General features: G+C 42.4%; 3 protein-coding genes across 3 annotated transcripts in view; all 3 read right to left on the reverse strand.

Moving 5' to 3' along the window:
- Positions 1-3453, reverse strand: part of UBAP1L (ubiquitin associated protein 1 like) — a 31911-nt gene extending 28458 nt beyond the window's left edge. Inside the window, exon 1 of the mRNA XM_082648231.1 lies at positions 3392-3453. The gene's annotated coding sequence lies outside the window, so the exon portion shown is untranslated. The remainder of the gene's footprint in view (positions 1-3391) is intronic.
- PDCD7 (programmed cell death 7) lies at positions 521-11851 on the reverse strand. Its single transcript, XM_082648232.1, has 5 exons — positions 10961-11851; positions 8869-9007; positions 3751-3987; positions 3392-3479; positions 521-1693 (listed from the first exon to the last, which is right to left on the reverse strand). Exons 1-5 carry the CDS (start codon positions 11837-11839, stop codon positions 1570-1572), a joined length of 1467 nt encoding a protein of 488 aa, XP_082504358.1. The 5' UTR covers positions 11840-11851; the 3' UTR covers positions 521-1569.
- A 5059-nt stretch (positions 11852-16910) lies between these two features.
- CLPX (caseinolytic mitochondrial matrix peptidase chaperone subunit X) overlaps positions 16911-18969 on the reverse strand; it is a 37283-nt gene continuing 35224 nt past the window's right edge. The window contains exon 14 of the mRNA XM_082649483.1: positions 16911-18647. Within this exon, the coding sequence (XP_082505609.1) occupies positions 18557-18647 (91 nt within the window). The 3' untranslated portion in view covers positions 16911-18556. The remainder of the gene's footprint in view (positions 18648-18969) is intronic.

Below are 18969 nucleotides of genomic sequence, written 5' to 3' on the forward strand. Positions count from 1 at the left end.
TCCCTAACCCCATCAATGCAGGTATCTTAGTGGCAAGGCTGTCTGGACACCAAACATACATTGTACAATTCATCCTTTATTTCTACTCTTCCTGCATCTCATCAGAAAATGGTGGAGATTTATAACAAAAGGGCACACAGGCCTACGGGGTTATGTGAGGCTAATCACATCAGATTCTGAGGTTTATGAGCTTAGAAACACTTTAGAGGAGTGCTGGCCCTCATACCCTGTTAACTCTGTAATGCATAACATATAAACAGTGCAAACGAAACAACAAAAAAGGGACAAATGTGTCAGCATCTTGTATCCAAGAGCTTCCAAGTACATGAAATCACTTCCAAAGTTGAGACGTCCTTTCCTGCTTATCCAGAGTTGGATACCGCCTAAAAAGTTTGGTGCTTGAGATTCACCTTCCGGTAACAAATGCCTAGTTAATAAATTTGAACTTTGCAGTAAATGTCTTTCATCAATGTGAAAGAGTGTGTAGTGATTTGGGAGGCAACAAATTGGGGGCAAAGGCTCAAACTAAAAATGGTATTTATTTAGCTTTTTGGAAATATAAATAACACAATAAATGGCAAAAAGGAAAACAAAATAAAACAAAAAACCTGACATGTTATATGACTGATCATCTCCAGGCACAACAGCATTTATTAATGAGTATAAAAAAATAAATTTTATTATTTTTATCTGCTTTTCCCCCAGCTTAAATTACATGTATATTTTTGGAAGCTTGAGTTCCTAAGAAAATTCCACAATTTCCACTATACCAGCTCCCACAATGTGACTGAGTGAGGTTAATCAAGGTCCCACTCCCATAAGGAAATTAATTTTTATCCTTGCAGATTCTGAACAACCAGACCTCTAGGAACTTAAAAAGCAGGTGCTTTCATTAGGATCCTTCTAATATGGGGAAAATGCAGCCATCATCCATTAAAACACAATCCAGTTTGGGTACAGGTACTCTTCAGGCTTTCCAAGTTCTCCACTTGACTACCAGACAAGGCCACCAGCTTTTCTGGCAGCCGAGCCTCTCCAGCTGCACCAAAAGTGGGATTCACAAAACTGAAGATAAAGCATTTCTGACCTTTCTTCCTGGAAGTTAGGAGGCTCTCTGGGTAAGAAAGGTAAGGAGGTTTTGCATCAAGCTTGCTTTAACAAGGAGTACTGGGGAAGGGACTGCTAAATCTACCCAGTGCACCTGTGTCGAGGGTATGAGTGTATAGCGTATACTTATCCATCACCACACAAGAAAGATAAAAGTAAACTTATAAATCAATCTGGACCAAGCCCCTCAAAACAGAGGCGAATTTCATGAACCAAGGCCACTGCCTGTCGTAAAAACCTCAGTTCACCTAGGTCCTTTCCTGAGGAACCATATTAATCTCCTGATTCAAGAGGCACCTTGGCCAGGACAGAGGACAGAAGGAAAACGTAACTTCTGGGTAGGGCAATGCCACGTGGAGTTTAGAGGTTGTGATTTATACTACAGTACAAGAAGATGGCAGCGTCACTAATACTTAGAGCTGGAAAGAGCCTTGGCTGGACGACACTCCTGGAGCATCTTTACTAATGCAGCTTAATGGCGGTTGCCCAGATGTCGTTGCTGGGGAGCGGGGGAAGAACCCATCCTTGGGGAACGGAGTTGCCTTTGGGATGATCAGATGGCACCAGGTACTGATCCCAATCATGCCTTAATGAGAACATTACAGAACAACTGTTTATTTTTGTTTCATTCCAAGCACTATGTTAGCAACTAAATATTCTATTACAGGACTTTGCTTTCAAATGACCGATATGAGTCCATTAAAGAACTTGATTTCTAGAAATTATGCAAAAGACTATTTCTTAAATGTACATATATGTAAGTGGGAAAAAACGCCAAATAACTTATATTTTATGGATAACCAAATAATGAATATACAGTCGATCCTCATTATTTGCAGATTCTGTATTTGCAAATTTGGCTATTCACTAAAATTGATTTGTAACCCACAAATCATTACTCATGGTGCTTCCCTGGTTACTTGCCAACATGCACAGAGCAGTGAAAAATCTGAGTCACCAAAAGGCATGTTCCCAACTGTGGTGGAACGAGGTGACACTCTGCCTTCTTCTTTTCAGCTCCCCTACTGTCAACAAGTATCTTTTCTGTAGTCTCTTTAGTACCACATTCTTCAAATTTTTGTGCTATTGGCATTTTGCTGTTTAAAATGGCTCCCGAGTACAGTGCTGGAGTGCTATAGCTAGCATTAGAAGGCTGTGATATGCCTCATGGAGAACACATGTATGTTAAATAAGCTACCTTCAGGCATGAGTTATAGTGCCATTAGCTATGAGTTCAATGTTGATGAATCAACAGTATGTATTAAATAAGTTGTCTTTAAAAAGAAAGACAAGGTTAGGTATTGATCAGTTGATGAAAATGTCGTGGCCAAAGGCTCACAGGAGCCTAGCTCTGTATCTCCTTCAGGAGCAGCAGTTCAGTATTCTCTAATTCAGCATTTGCAGTTTTACAGAATATAGCTGCTGTAAATAACGAGAACCCATTGTAATATATTTAAAGGCTAAAACTTGTATGTTAACCAGAAATACACTTTTCCCAGAACAGCGCTAAAGAGTACTGTTGGACCTTGGAAGGATCCTCAGAGAGCACTTAGTTCAGTGGTTTTTCAAATCAGGCTTTGAAGACACTTAGGCCCCAAGTAGATGCTTTGGGGAGTCTAGAAATAACGAAGTGCTTCCAGTCAATAACACATTTAAACTGCCTGTGGAACCCATTCATTCATTGTTATACAAACTGATTTTTCAAAAGATTACATTTGGGAGGGTACGACTGTTCACATTTGAAGGCCACAGTCTAGTCCATCATTTTCACCTTGTAGGTGAGGAAAGTGAGACTCAGAACTGAAAACTTTACCTAGCTCATTAGTAACTGCAGATTAAGGTGAGACTCCTTGTTCCTAGCTCTCTTGGCTTTGACCTGTAAGAACTCACAAGTCAGTGTGGGTCTTTGTTAACAGTCTCCACAGGTGAGTATACAGGGAGGGTTTCTTTTCCTTGGTCTGTTTAGCAGTAGAAGAGACTTAGGAAAAGGAAGTCAATGATTTAAGTCAACATAACAGCTATAGCATGGGATAATACAGAGGGCAAGTCACAACCTGAGTTTCAGTGTCTTCACCTGTTAAAATAGGGACATCTACTTCTCAAGAACTGATGAGGACTAAACAAGACGTGTGTGGCATGCTTCAAACTTGGAAACATTCTATAAACTCATAAGGAACTAAAAAAAAAAAAAAAAGATATAGTAATAGACCTCAACAACATAAGCACTTTGTCGACTGCTTCTTGCTACCTAAGGGAAGGAAAACATGGAGAATGCCCCTCTGACCTTATCTGGATGAGTGCTGGCAGGGAGTGCTCAGCCTGGAGGTAATACTGCCGGAAAGGCTGCAAGAGGTGAGCAAGTGGGAACTCATCTGAAAAAGAAAAGGCACAATACCATGTCATTATGCTTCATATGTACAGCATATTTCTCAAGGCAAAGTGACTTAGTCTATGATTATACAATATGATCAAATGTGTTTCATCTTTATCCTTGATTTCCAGGATATAGTTTAGAATTCAAATCCTAAAGGATCCTTCCAATTTGTCGCCTACCACCTCTTAGCTTAGGTGGAGATCATCCATGAGGAAAAGAGCTGTCAATCTAGTATTTTTCTTTTCTCCACTGGTTACAGAGGAACTTACCTGGATCCCCAAATAACTTGGACTCAATTTCACGCTTCTGTAGTAAAAATTTCTCTTTTTCTTTCCTCTGTTTCTTCTCTAATTCTCTTTTCCTCTCTTCCTCTTGTTCTCCTTCCAACATAACTCTGAGGGCTCTCTCTTCAGCTTCATATAATTCAGAGCGTTTTTTAATGAGTTTTCTCAGTCGCTGAAGGTGATGCTCAAAGGTCTCATCTGCTGAGGCTGGAGGACAGACCCCTGGGCAAAGAGATGCAAATGACATTTTAGATACAACTTTTTCTTATCCCCAAATCCATGTTCTAATGAACAGACTCAAAGTCCTACTAACAGTATGAATTTGGTTAGAGTTTACAAATTCCAACCAGCCTTCAAGTCTCAATTTGATCTTTTTGAGTCTTCAATTAATTTCACCCCTGACTTTCACTAACTCCTCTTTCTGTATCACACTACTTAACCTTTGATTTTGTTTATTTCTTAATGGTTTTGATCCTTCAGTTGGAGAATTCCTCTACTAAAGGGAGGAACTGTCTTTTACTTCTTCACTGTGAAATTCCTACAGCACAGACTCCTAGACCCAACTAAAAAACAAGTTTTCCTCTGACTGAGTCTGAACTTCTGAGAGCGCACACTTGGACAGTGAGGAAGAAATACACTTAACCAACCACAATAACCTCACAGTCTGCTGCTGAGGGCAGGGTGACCAAATGTTTCATTTGTCCAGTTTTAGCACTGAAAACCCAGTGTCCTGGGACAGATGTGATGGTTGGTCACCCTGATTTGGAGGTCTGACTCTTTTTTCCCTCAACCACGGCAGCTAAGTAGTTGCAGAACTCGCTCTCCTATCTTCATCTCCGAGGCTAACATTCCTTCAGATCATTTTGTCATGATTTCTTGGCTTGAACAAGTTTTCATCTACTCATTCCCACCTATGGAAACTCTACAACTCAAATCCATCTCTACTAAGTTGCCAATTATTTTCCAAATACACACAAAATTCTTATGCACTGAGAAATTTAAGCTGTCACTTTGTTGTTTCATAATAATTTCATGGTTTTGTTTCATTTCTTTACCTAGACTAAGGATTGGCAAACCTTTTCCATAAGCGGCCAGACAGTGAATATTTTAGGCTTCTGGGTCATACAATCTCTGCTGCAAGTACTAAAATCTCTCAGTACAGCAAAAATACACAGACACGCCATCAGCCCCAAAGTGCCTCCAGACCCCTGAGAAGGTGTGGCCTGCTCCCATCTCGGTGTGCTGGCCTGCACCACCCGCGCTCATTCCCCTCAGCCTTTCATGGATCCCTCCTGACCACCATGACACTCTCCCTCTGAAACGCCCCCCCCCCACCAATCCTCTTCCAGACCACCTGCAACGACATGATCTAGGTTCCCTCCACCTCTACCATTACTTCTCTAGTTCCTGCAGCTCCTAGATACCAATGCTTTCTCCTTTATTCCCCTTTAGCCACCCATACCTTAGGGCCTCGTGCAGTCTTTGGACCTTGGCATGATCAGAAAAAAGTTTCCACCTCTGAAGTCTTAAACCCAATTATTCTCTTCTCTGACTTTCTACCCAAAACTCTGTCAGCTTCACTAAAACCTCCAATCTAATATATCAGATTTCACCAAAACGTGTGGTCGCCCATTAAGCAAAACCCCAATAGACCTGTGCTCTGTGCCCACCTGCCAACTGCAGACTCATTTGGTTATGTGATCTACTGCCAGTGTATAGTTACATCAGCTCAGCCCATAATGGCACCTCTCTACAGCCATACTCCCATGTGTCTCTGGTTGGCTCTCACTCATTCCTCACAACAATTATTTCAAACATTCACCTCCCTCCTAAAGCCTTACTTCTCTACTCTTAGCAAACCATCTAGCATTTTCCCTAGAGAAAAGAGGCTATCAGCCAGGAAATCCCTTAATTTTTTGCTGCTGACTTTACTCATCTGCATTACTACCCATCCTTGCCCTCTTCGTTTTCATTTCAGTGGAAAATGGGTCCTTCTCCACTTAAGTTAATTCCTCCATCTGGGATCTGAATCTCCCTACTTCCTGCAGGACCTCAAGCCATTAACTATCCCTCCTGCTTCTCTTCACAGGCAAACTTTTAATAAGCTGGACTCACTGTCTGCTTTTCTTATCTCCTCCTCTTTGATCTAGTCTAGTCTGGCCTCTACCCATACCACTCCACTGAAATGCACCCAGCACCAGTCACTAATAACCTGTTGGGTACTAATTCCCATGGATGTTTATTAATCTTTATATTACTTGATAATAATAATAATAAACACTTATACAGCATTTACTACATGCCAGGATTTTTTTTTTTTTTTTTTTTGCGGTACGCAGGCATCTCACTGCTGTGGTCTCTCGCGTTGCGGAGCACAGGCTCCGGACACGCAGGCTCAGCGGCCATGGCTCACGGGCCTAGCCGCTCCGCGGCATGTGGGCTCTTCCCAGACCGGGGCACGAACCCGTGTCCCCTGCATCGGCAGGCAGACTCTCAACCACTGCGCCACCAGGGAAGCCCGCCAGGACTGTCTTAAACACTTTATGCATGTTTACTAATTTAATCCTTGCAACACCCCATGGATCGGTACCATCACTATTCTCTTCTTACAGGTGAGGAAAAACCAAGGCACAGAGAAGTTTAAGTAACCTGCCCAATATTATGCAATCTCTCTGAGCATTTGCCACTTTCCAGAAAAAGTAAGGGGTCTACACTTTCCTCCTATCTCTGACCTCTCTTGATCTCTTTTGTGGCCTCCTCCTTACCCAACTTGATTTTGACATTCCCTAGGATTTTGTCTTTGGGCCTCATCTCACACCGCACAATCTCCTCAAGGTCATCCTACTTACAGCAACATGCTGATAAACTCTTATCCAGGATGTACCACAGGCACCACAAACATAACAGGTCCCAAACTGAACTCATCAGCCCCAAGCCTGTTCCCCCTCTTGTTTTCCTGGTCAATTAGAATGGTATCATCACTCATTCAATAGATCAAGCTAGAACCTGAAAGTCATTTTTTTCCTTCAGCTCCCACATGCTGAGTTCCCCCAAGTTATTTACTTATATGTGTACACACACACACACACTCTACTCACATCTCTTAAATCTGTTTACTTTTCTCCAGCTCACTATCTGACTCTTAGTTCACACTCCCATATTATCCCTGCTCAGACTGCAACAGCCCTATCAGTCTCTCTTTTTTCCTCCCTCCTAGAAGCCCCAAACCTTTCTCTACTCTGCCAGCACTGATCTTTGTCATCTCTGCTTAAAAGCTTCCAATGGTTCCACTCAGCTTTAAGCATAGGTGAGAAGTCTAGCCTAGCAAATAAGACACTTTGAGACGTGGCCCTGCTTACATAACCAGCTTCATTTTCTCAGCACAGTGAGAGAACTTAGAAAGTTGCTCTTTTTCTTTTAAAGTATCCAACAAAACCAGTTACTAGATACTAAATCATTTTACATTCAAGTCAGTTAACTCCAGAGCCTGCTTATTTTAGATTTTAATTTCTCCTAAAATTTCTTCCTTCTTTCAGACCAAAGTGAGGCAGACTAATAGAAATTGTGTTGTACAATAAATTCACTTGGCATAAGTTTACTGAACACTCAGCTCACGGAGGACATGAAGTAGGGGAATATGAAATAGTAGCCCTCAGGTTTTGCATTATTATAATTAAGAGATAGAGGTAGACACAGTAGATGCAACCTCCTTCTGATTCATGAATGCTTTGTGGGGTCATCTGATTCTGAGACCTGAATCTGAATCAGCCAGTCTGGAGGCTGGCATGTAGAAGTTAATCATTTAGCTAGTGAATGAGCCTGACTGAATGCACATGTCCCAGTGACATTTTATTAAGGATCTGAGCTGCAGTTTTCAATTATATTTTAAACCACACAGGGCAGATCATTTGCTATTGTGGTACTTGCTAATTTGTGTACTCTCAAATATCCCTGGTGAATGTCAATGGCCTACAGCCTACTAAATAAGGCAGCATGTTGTTCAAGCCAGGTGCAAATGAGAAGGAGCAGTAGGTCACCTCAGTCCAGATCGGGGAAGGATGGAATTTACTGTATTTACTTTTGAAGGATAATGAGAGCTAAAAATGGCAAAGATGGTACTGAAGGCCCTCCAGACAAACAGACTGGCAAGAGCAAGGATCTAGGCAGGCAGGAAAGCACAACTGGGGAACTTCTAGAAAACCAGTGCTCCCTCTAGAGGCAAGAGGAGACCACTGAGGTTCTCTGGGTCCAAAAGTGACATGCAGGTAAGCCAGGGACACCCATGCAGTCTGCAGGGCACTCCCTGCCCCGTCCAACCATTCACACCTCTACAAATATCAATGTTTCAGGTTTGAAATGTATATGAAGGAGCATGCTAAGTTTTCGACACCTTCTGAAGCACCAAGTAAAGATAGAATAGCTTTCACCTTGGTATATGGGCTTGATCAGCCACGCCAGCCTCACTCAGAAAAGTGTGGCCAGGAATGCCTGGGATGGCAATGATGAGTCAAGAGGAAGACAGTGCAGGACTTCCCTGGTGGCACATTGGTTAAGAATCCGCCTGCCAATGCAGGCGCCATGGGTTCGATCCCTGGTCCAGGAAGATCCCACATGCCTCAGAGCAACTAAGACCGTGCGCCACAACTACTGAGCCTGCGAGCCACAACTACTGAGCCTGTGAGCCACAACTACTGAGCCCACGTGCCACAATTACTGAAGCCTGTGAGCCTAGAGCCGGTGCTCTACCACAATAGAAGCCACGGCAATGGGAAGTCCATGCACTGCAACAAAGAGTAGCCCCGCTCACCACAACTAGAGAAAGCCCATGTGCAGTAACACAGCCAAAAATAAATAAATTAATTTTTTTATAAAAGTAAAAAAAAGAGGAAGACAGTGCGGTGAGTTCCCACATCCTTTTCAATCTTGGCTACCAGGGATAAATACCTTCTGAGGCTTTCTACTTCCAAAGTTCTGAAGTACTGCTGATAAGCTTAGTTACCCTACTTGGTGAAAATAATGAAGTATCAAGCATTTTTCCTTCAACAATTTTGGGGAGGAGGGGGCTAGGGTAAAGAATGGAAAGAAATGCAAAGCCATGGTTACCTTTTCTTGCTGCAGCCTCTTTCCTGAGTTTCCTCAATTTCTCCAAGGCCCGAAGAATGTCCACCATTCTTTTGGTGTCTGCTTGTTTTTTCCTCACTTCAGATAGGACACCATCAGCAGCAGCTTTAAGTTCCTGCTCCTGGATGAGAAAGAGAGCCCATGAGACCCAGTATGGAACCTTACGAGTAACAACCTTACAGCAGAGAAAATCTGCCTGGCCGTGAGATTTCAGAGGATCAGACAGTCCCAAGGTTAAGAAAGACTCTACTGGATCTACATCCCAATTTCCTGAGCCATGCACAACTCCTCTCTACATTGGTCCAGCCAAGGGATTATCTTCTCTGCAGCTTCCACGTGGGCTCTTGCCTTTGTTTCTTCCTCAGAGTTTCTCAAAGTGTGGTTCAAGGAACATCTGCCTCCAACTTACCTTGTTAACTTGGGGCTCTCTTATTAAAAATGCAGACTCCTGGATCCAAAGATTCAGACTAGCAGGGAAGATAAAGAATGGGGTTGGAAAGGCCTAGGACTCTACAATGTTCTCAGTGATAACCTAAGCACGGTTTGTGCCCCGATGCTCTAAAGTCTCAAGGATCTCTTTGATATGACAGCCTTTTAAACATCTGAAGACTCGATCTTTCTCTTAAGTTGGTTCACATGTAAGCTAAATAACCCTGGTTCCTCAAGTCACTACTCACAGGACTCTGTCTCCAGTACCCTCACAGTGTGTGGTAGGGAGGATCCTTTTGCCTAAAAGCTCTCTTTCCCATCTGTCAAATAAGCACTATAGTTTCACCATTACAGACACACCATGCTGTTTCACTCTTTTGTTTCTGGAACTGCACATGCTGCTTTCACTTAGCTTTGACATTTCCTACAAGACTCAGCTGAGATGTCACCACATCATCTGGGAAGCCTTCCTTGATACCTTCCCCCAGTGGATTAGATATTCCTTCTCTGGGCTTTTATAGCACCTACAGTTGAAATCCTAACACACACCATGCTATACAGACATGATCCCCCATTGTGCTCTAAGCCCCTCAAGGACAAACACTATGTCTTATTCACCCCTACTTCCAGCACTCAGCAGTGGGCCTGCCATAATGGGCCCACATTAAATGTCTGGTGAACTTACTCATATTCCCTTAGGTTAAGGCATTGCCTCCAAGTACTCTCCTTTAAAGCGCTGATATATTCCTGGAGGTGTGAAGACAAAGCTTGCCATCAATATACTTTAGAGGGGAGTTGGATCAGACTCCAGGGCTGTAGCAGACACAAGGAGGACACAAGCCTGTACCCGCTGGTTGTGGAGAGTGGAGGGAGAGGGGAAGTCCCTAGAGGCATTCAAAAGTAATGAGAATGCCTTAACTATTTGACTGATTTCCAGTTTCACCCTGGCCCTCTACTTAAGTTAAAACTTGAGATCAGTAGGCTTTGGAATCGAGCAATCTGGGCTCAAATCAGGAGTGAAACTGCCACAAACCGGTTGTGTGACTGTTGGCAAGTTAACCTCTCTATGCCTCAATTTCCTAATCTGTAAAATTGGAATAATACTGCCTACCTCTCAGACTGTTACAAGGTTTTGAGTAAGTGCTCAAAAATACCATCGTTGAACTTGGGATATTGTTGAACTTGTAAATAAAGGAATCCTGGGAAAATCATCACTAGTGCCCCATCAGCCAATTAGGGTATATGTTCCTTGAGAAAATGCCCCAAGTTCTCTTTTTTTGTATTCTTAAAATCACCTAGAGCAGGACAAGACGCAAGGACCCAGATTCTTGTTCGTCGTGAATGTTACTAAGTGGACAGAACGCTGGAGCAGAAAACAGATCTGTCATCCCTGCAAAACCACTATGCAATCCTATACTTTGTATTTATGGGACTTTGCAGCGCACCTAGAGCATTTGTGTTATTTACTGTACACCATTAACACGCAACCAATACGGAAATATGAGGTCGGAAAGGCAAACTATCTCTTTATTTTACGGATGAGGAAAAAGAGGCTTAGCCCTGAGGAATGACAGTGCAAAGCCTCAAGCCCCATCGGGTGTCAAACACCACTACCCCTGCTCCCGTGTGCATCCGCTGCTCTTACCCGCTTCTTCTCCTCCACCTCCTGCACGCACTTGACCCTCCAGCGGTCAATCTCCTGCTCGCGCTCCGCTGCCCGCGTGGCCTCCGCCTCCAGCTCGGCCTCGCGTTCCCGGGCCCTCTCGCGAAGCCGCAGCCGGCGGCGCCGGACCCTCTCCAGCCTGCGCCGCGCCTCGCCCACATAGGCTGCCTGGGTCAGGAGCTGAAGTCGCTCGGCCAGCTCGGCGCGCAGCGGCTGTGCCTCCGCATGCAGCTGTGCCCAGGCCACGCCGTCAGCCTCGGCCTCGCGCAGCGCATGGCCCAGGTCGCGCAGCCGCCGCACCAGGCGCAGGGACCCGCGCAACCGAGCCCGAACCTCGCCCAGGTTGGGGCCGGCGGGCGCGCGCGGGGTCACCGGGCAGCCGGCCCGCCGCGGGGTTCCGAACACCGCCTCTAGCCACTGCCGGTCGCGCAGGCGCTGCAGGGCCGCGTCCCCAAGCACGTCGGACGGCGGCGGTGCTTCAGGCCAGCGCGGGCTCCAGGGCGGCCCCGGGCCTGGAGGCGGCGGCCGCGGGCGCTCACCGGCGTCGTTCCCTAGGAAGGGCCGGCACTGGGGCGGCGGGGGAGGGAGCGGCGGTGGCGGCACCTGGTAGAAGGAGCCGCCGCCGCCGCCCCCGCCCCCACCCCCGCGGGAGGCTTCCCCGGGGGCCCGGGGCTGCAGAGCCAGCGGGGGCTGGAGAAAGGGGGCGGAGGCCCCCGGAAAGGGACCAGGCCGCTGGGGAAGAGGCGGTGGGAAAGCCGGAGAGGGTAGCGGCGGTGGCGGACAGCCGAAGGGAGCGGGAGCCGGCGGCTGCGGGAGCGGCGGGCCCAGGCGACCCGGGGTGAAGAAGGGAGGCAGAGCCATGGCCACGGAGGGATTCTGAGAAGTGACAGGAATCTGAGTGGTTCCCAGCCAAAGTGTCTTCCGGGAGGAAGTGACGTATACCGCGCGCGACATAAGTGTGACGCACCCGACCCAGGGAGCCCGGCGCATGGATGGGCGTTCATTCAACCCTTCAATTCAAAAATACTGTCCTTACTGAGCATTCTAGGTGAGGAGCTAGCCCCTTTGCAGTGCGACTAACAGATACAGTTCCTCTCCTCGTAGAACTACCTATCTAGTAAAGAAAACACATTAATCAAGTAATCCTGCAATCAAATGCAAAAGGGCAGCGGCGAATGTAAGTACTACCAAAGAGGAAAAAAGGGCAAGAAGAGCTTATAGGAAAATTAAATTTAAAGAGGTTGGGGAAGGTTGTCCTAAGGCTTTGAGACTCCATCTGAGGTCTGAAGGGTAATTATGAGTTAAATCGTAGAAATAGAAGAGAAAGAAGAGAGGGACGCACAGTCCGAATGGGAACAGCATTTACAAAAGCCCCCTAGTAGACTAGGAGTAGGTCTGGTGCGGGAACTGAAAGAATGCCAGTGTGGATGGAGCACAGAAAGCCTGAAGGGAGCCTGGTGATCCTGGGAGGTGGACAAGATCGTAGCGTCCAGGATCTCATATCTTAAGAACAGTGGGAAACCACTGGAGGGTTTTAAGCAGGAGGGACAGGGAAGGCCATTCACTCCACATGATTAGATTTTAAAAATTAAACTCTGAGATAATTGTAGCTTCATATGCAGTTGTAATAAATAGTACCGCAAAATTCCGGGTACTTTTTACTCAGTTTCTCTTGCAAAACTGTATTACAGTATCACAACCGGGATGTTGACATTGATGGTCAAGATACAGAACATTTCCATACTACCAGGATCCCTCATTTGCCCCTTTATAGCCATACCCACTTCCCTTCCTTAACCTCTGGCAACCACTAATCCTCCATTTCTATAACTGTTGTCCTTTCTAGAATGTTATATAAATGGAATCATACAGTACATAACCTTTTGGGATTTACTCTTCTCACTCAGCCTAATCCTCTAGAGATACATCCAGGTTCTTGCATCAGTGTTCCTTTTTTTTTTTTTTTTTTTTTTTGCGGTACGCGGGCCTCTCACTGTTGTGGCCTCTCCCGCTGCGAAGCACAGGCTCCGGACGCGCAGGCTTAGCGGCCATGGCTCACGGGGCAAGCCGCTCCGCGTCATGTGGGATCTTCCCGGACCGGGGCACGAACCCGTGTCCCCTGCATCGGCAGGCAGACTCTTAACCACTGCGCCACCAGGGAAGCCCCCAGTGTTCCTTTTTATTGCAATAAAGGTGTGCAAAAAAATGTGTGGATAAAACGAAACCACACTTTGTGTAATCATTCACCTGCTGAAGAATATTTGGGTTCTTTCCATTTGGGGGCTATCATGAATAAAGCTACTATAAACATTTGTATACCGGTATTTATGTGAACACAAACCATCATTTCTCTGGAGTAAATGCCCAGGAGTGCAATTGCTAGGTCATACACCAGTTACATGTTTAGTTTTTAAAGAAACTGCCACATTGTTTTCCAAAGTGGCTGTACCATTTTATATTCCCACCAGCGATATATGAATCATCCATTTGGCCTGCACTCTCATCAGCATTTTGTGTATTTACTATTTTTTATTTTAGACAACCTGATAGATATGTGGTGATATTTCATTGTGGTTTTAATTTGCACTTCTTTAATGGCTAATTATGTTGAATATCTTTTCATATGCTTATCTGCCATCTGTATACCCTCTTCACTGAAATGTCTGATCATGTCTTTTGCCCATTTTCTAACTGGATTTTTTGGGTTTTTTACTGCTGAAATTTGAGTTATGTATTCTAGATATTAGTCCTTTGTATGTGGTTTGCAAATATTTTTCCCCCATTTTATAGCTTGTCCTTTCATCCTAACATGTTTGTTTTGTTTTTTCAGAGCAAAAGTTCTTAATTTTGATGAAGTCCAACTTAGCAGTTTTTCCTCTTATGGATCATGATTTTGGAGTCAAGCCTAAGAACTATTAGCCCTAGATCCTGAAAACTTTTCTCCTGTGCTTTTTCTGAAAGTTTTCTAGGTTTACATTTAAGTCTGTGATCCATTTTGAGTTGATTTCTGTATAAGGTATTGAGACTTAGTTTCAGCCCCCACTCCCACCCCACCCCTTTGGATGTCCAATTGCTCCAGTATCACATGATGAGAGCTTTACTTTTCAAAGCTGTAAACTGATGGATGATCCCTTGGGTAAGAGTCCGGCTCTGTACCATGAGAAGAACCAACATGAGCCTGACCTCACTTCCCAAGGGACCACTAATATTTCTCAGAAACTTTGTAATATTCTACATATTTATTTGTATTTTATGTATTCAGTAATTAGGTAATACTGTACATAATATTTAAAGGCTTCAGTTTTCATCTTAAAATTTATTAGGTAAGGTATGGATATACCTTTTTATTTTCTAGATGTATACTGTTGTCAATACCATTTATTAAATATTCTTTTCCTAATTTGAAATATCACCTTTTCCAATACTAAATTCCCATATATATTTGGGATCTATTTCTGTACTTTACATTCTTTTCCATTGGTCTGTTCATGCACTGGTACACACTTAAATATGTAAAGGTTTATAATATATATATATATATATTTTGTTTGTTTGTTTGTTTTTGTTTTTGTTTTTGCGGTACGCGGGCCTCTCACTGTTGTGGCCTCTCCCGTTGTGGAGCACAGGCTCCGGACACGCAGGCTCAGCGGCCATGACTCACAGGCCCAGCCACTCCATGGCATGTGGGATCTTCCCGGACCGGGGCACGAACCCGTGTCCCCTGCATCGGCAGGCAGACTCTCAACCACTGCGCCACCAGGGAAGCCCAGTTTATAATATTTTAAAAATAGAAGATGCAGTCCTTCCTCATTCTTCAGTTGCTGGTTAGGTGGAGAGGCTCTGGAACCAGTCTACCTGGGGTTAAATCCTGGCTGTTACTTACTAGTTGTGTGACCTTGGGAAAGCTACTTAAACACTCTGGGCTTAAGTTTCTTCATCTAGAAGGGTTGATAAGAGTATGTACCTCATAGAGTTGTTGCATTAAATGAACAGAGTGACACAGAGTAAGCATTATGAGTGTGCATTATCATTTTGCTTGTTTACCATTCTTATTTTTTTGTGTGAACTTTAGAATCCATTTGCCTACTTTCATTTTAAAACTTATTGGCATTTTATTGGAATATTAAATTTATAAATTAACATAGGGATAACAGACATCTTTATAATATTGTTTTCCCATTGAGGAACATGGGATACCACTTTTCATCAGATTTGCAAAAATACCTACCCATCCACTCTTCCACTTACATGGCTATCATCTTAGTCCAATCCATCATCTTTTCTAGTAGGCTTATTATAATAGCCCCAAGTGCCCCTGATTTAGTCCTTGGTCCTCTGTAGTGTGTTCTCTTATACCGCAACCAGAGTGGTCTTTTAAAACTTACATCTGATTATGTCATTTCTCCATGCAAAACCTTCTGGCAACTTCTCATCTCACTCAGAATCAAAGGCTGGAAGGGAACTGGAAACAGCAAGATCAACTTGTAGTTTACTGTGGAGGGGATGTGGGTTCAAGAGTTATGTTTTGTACGTTGATAAGAATTTATCTGATTGATATATACACACTACTATATGTAAAACAGAAAACTAATAAGGACCTACCGTATAGCACAGGGAACTCTACTCAATACTCTATAATGGCCTATATGGGAAAAGAATCTAAAAAAAGAGTGGATATATTTATAACTGATTCACTTTGCTGTACACCTGAAACTAGCACAACATTGTAAATCAACTATATTCCAGTTAAAAAAAAAAAACTGATCCAAAAGATGGTAGGAGATAAAGGGCAAGTGCTGGAGAAATGTCCACAAGTAGGCCTCTAGTCATGTTTCCCTCCATTTATCTCAGCACCTTCCCTTCCCAACAATCTAAAACACATATCTAGTGATGTCCAATTCTCATGCTTAAAACCCTTTTAATAGCTCTCCACTACTTTCTGCATAAAATTACAACTTAATCTGGCATACAAGATATTCTATAATTTTTAAAAAATGTACGGAGCACCAAATATATGAAGCACCATGTTAAGTGCTGGTTATAGTTAACGAAACAGGCATGATCTTCATGCTAGTGGACTGAACGCTGTAGTTGGAAAGACAAGTGAAAAATAAGCTTGGGGGTTTGCTACAGAACAGGAAATACTAGGCATTTTTTAGATGCTTCTGGGAATGTTTCAGAAGGAAGGAGACCAATAATGTAGTAGAGATACTAACAAAAGAACCGGAGGCCTTAAGAAATGAGAGGGGATGATGGGATCCCCTCATAATAACATGGAGTGACTGAGTTTTGATAAAAGGAATCCTTCAGCTGTAACTGGAGAGAAAGGTTGGGTGCTGAAGCAGATACATTTATAACTTTGATGGTGGGAAGATGAGTTCCATCTTTTGATGGTTTCTCAATGAAAGGCAAAGTCTTCAGTAAGATGGAGAGGGGAGAAAATACATTAAATGGTCTTCTCAGAGTAGTAACATGAAGTTGTACTGGTTACCTATTTCTCAACTCCTAAATCTCCCTAGTTGTTTCACATTTCTGAGATTTTGATTTACTTTTCATTATTCCTTTCTGGAAAATTCCTACTTGTTCTTCCAGATCCATCTGGGCTATCACCTTTTGTGCCACACCTAGTACCTACCTCACTTCCATTATTATAATGCACTGATGTTTGTATTTGCTTCTCCTACTAGACTAGCAAACTTCTTGGAAAGCTTGGTCTGTATTCCTAGTGTGGGGCCCATGCAGGATATTTAAGTAAGGATTTTCAATCAATGTTTAACATAAACAGACTTTTTGTCTGTGGAATCTACAACTAGGAGAATTTATTAGAAGAATATGAATGTGTCAGGATTAACAGTCTCTAGAATAAAGCCACTCATGATATCTGTGTCCTTTTAAAAATGGCACTGCATTATGGACACACCACAACAATGGCTTTCATTTAATGCTTTTGTTTTATTCAAATGCCAAAACAAGTTTCAAGATACAAATCGTAGTTATACTCAGTTGTGTTTAATTTAAAAACATCAATTATGCTTTAACTTTCAAAACCAAATGTAAGTTGTTGTGACTAAAATGTCTCCCAGTGCATTTCTGGAGGACTGCCTTTAATATATTTAGTAGCTACTCCAATTTTCACTCTACAAAAAGGAAAATGATGAGGCTGTAAGAAAAAGATAAAGAACAGTTATAATATGAAAGACTTCCTGAGAAGAACTTCAACCATTACTAGGGAGACCAAGAAAGATACCAGTTTCTGTTCTATACTCTAGCAACCAGGCTTAAACACTTTGCAAAAGTGCATTTCTGGTCCTACCCCAGCCATAAATAGATATCTAACATCTCTTATTACATCACAGAAAACCCAATTTCATCAACAAGATGTAGAATTTGCTAATAGCTTAGGGTTCTTTTCCTAAGAAAATGGGAGCGGGGGCAGTAAGAGGAAAACTCAAGAGTTTATAAACTAAAAACTGAAAACAAATGTTTAAAGGTACTCTGATTTAAACAATTTCAAACAAGGCTGAACTGAAGGAACAGTATAGGAACTTCTATCAATATAGTGGGAAAGAAAAAAGTTTAAAAGGTACTCAAATATTTTAATATTTATGGAATCAAATGAAATAATTTTCACTGTTAAGTCCCCCAAATTTCCCCCACTGTTTAGTTGTCTTATATAATGAAAGTTAATAACTTATATTTTAGTATGAACACATTCCCTTCTGCTGATAGCATAGATTTTCTTTAATATTCTATGAAGCCAAAGAATTAGACAAATATCCAGCACCAGAAAACAACAAAAAACTAAGTACTTTAGGTAAATGTATTAGGATATTTTATTTAGCTCAGCACATGGCTGTAATACTACTTTTAGAATTAGATGTAGTCTCTTCCTGAAGATTTAAGGCAGACTTCAATTCCATCTGCTCACTCATGGTACTAAAATGGACCAAAGATGGCAAATAAATCAGACAAGTCAGCAAGAGAATGGCCTTTTTTTATAGTCCAATGGGGAAGTTTCGTGTCATGCATTAGTGGATAAGACTAAGAATACAGCTAAACAAATCATCAAAATAAGGTTCTTCAGGGTACTTTTTCCATGAAATCTTTAACTACTTGGAAACTACCTGTTCCAATTTTTAAGATGAAAAAAATTCTAATATTTTCAGGAAACAAACATGGGTAGAAAAGGCTAAACTAAAGAATGGCATCCCAATCTTCAATTTTAAAGAGTTTATTTTCCCATTTATAGTTACATTATTGTAAAATCCACAGTTATTGCAACACCTGCATTGCTTAAAAGAACTCCTAAGAATTTTTTTAAAGCGTATTTTTTAAAAACCAAACCAAAATAATGTACATTTTGTCTCTGAACACTGTGTCATTAAGTCCATGTTATGTCAGTCTGTATAAATCAATGTGATGTTACATTATATACATGATCTGATTTTTATCCTAAAAGCTTCTGACCATGTATGATATCCAAGATAGATCCAATGCTTTTAATGTCAGACTGTAGAGACAGTTACGATCCTAAACAAAAGAAGGAAAACTTTATATACAGGACAGAAGTCTGACAGTTTAGCTGTTTGCAGCATCTGCTTGACGAGGCCATCCTTCTTCTTCAACTCCAGAGTCATACTCCTCTTCAGAGGATTCTTTCGTTGGAGCCCTATAATGAAAAGCCATCAGTGTTTTTTGTTTTTTTAAATAAGAATTAGGGGTAAACACAACTTCTCAAAAAAATGAATAATAAAAAATTAATCCACTTAGCTAGAAATGACACACAAAGAAGGAAAATATTAAGAGCACTTCTAATACTAAGATTGCTTAATGGTAAAATATGGGAAACATTTAGAGCACACAACCAAAAACTACAAGTAGTTTTCCCAAACAAATTTTTTACTGAAATAAATCAACAACAAGGCTTCAACCGTGAAGGCCTTTCCTCCAGCAAAAAAGTAGAATCTATTAACGAAAATGCTTGACATTTA

This window comes from Grampus griseus (genome assembly GCF_964374135.1).
Source record: "Grampus griseus genome assembly, chromosome: 2".
Taxonomy (NCBI): Eukaryota; Metazoa; Chordata; class Mammalia; order Artiodactyla; family Delphinidae; genus Grampus; species Grampus griseus.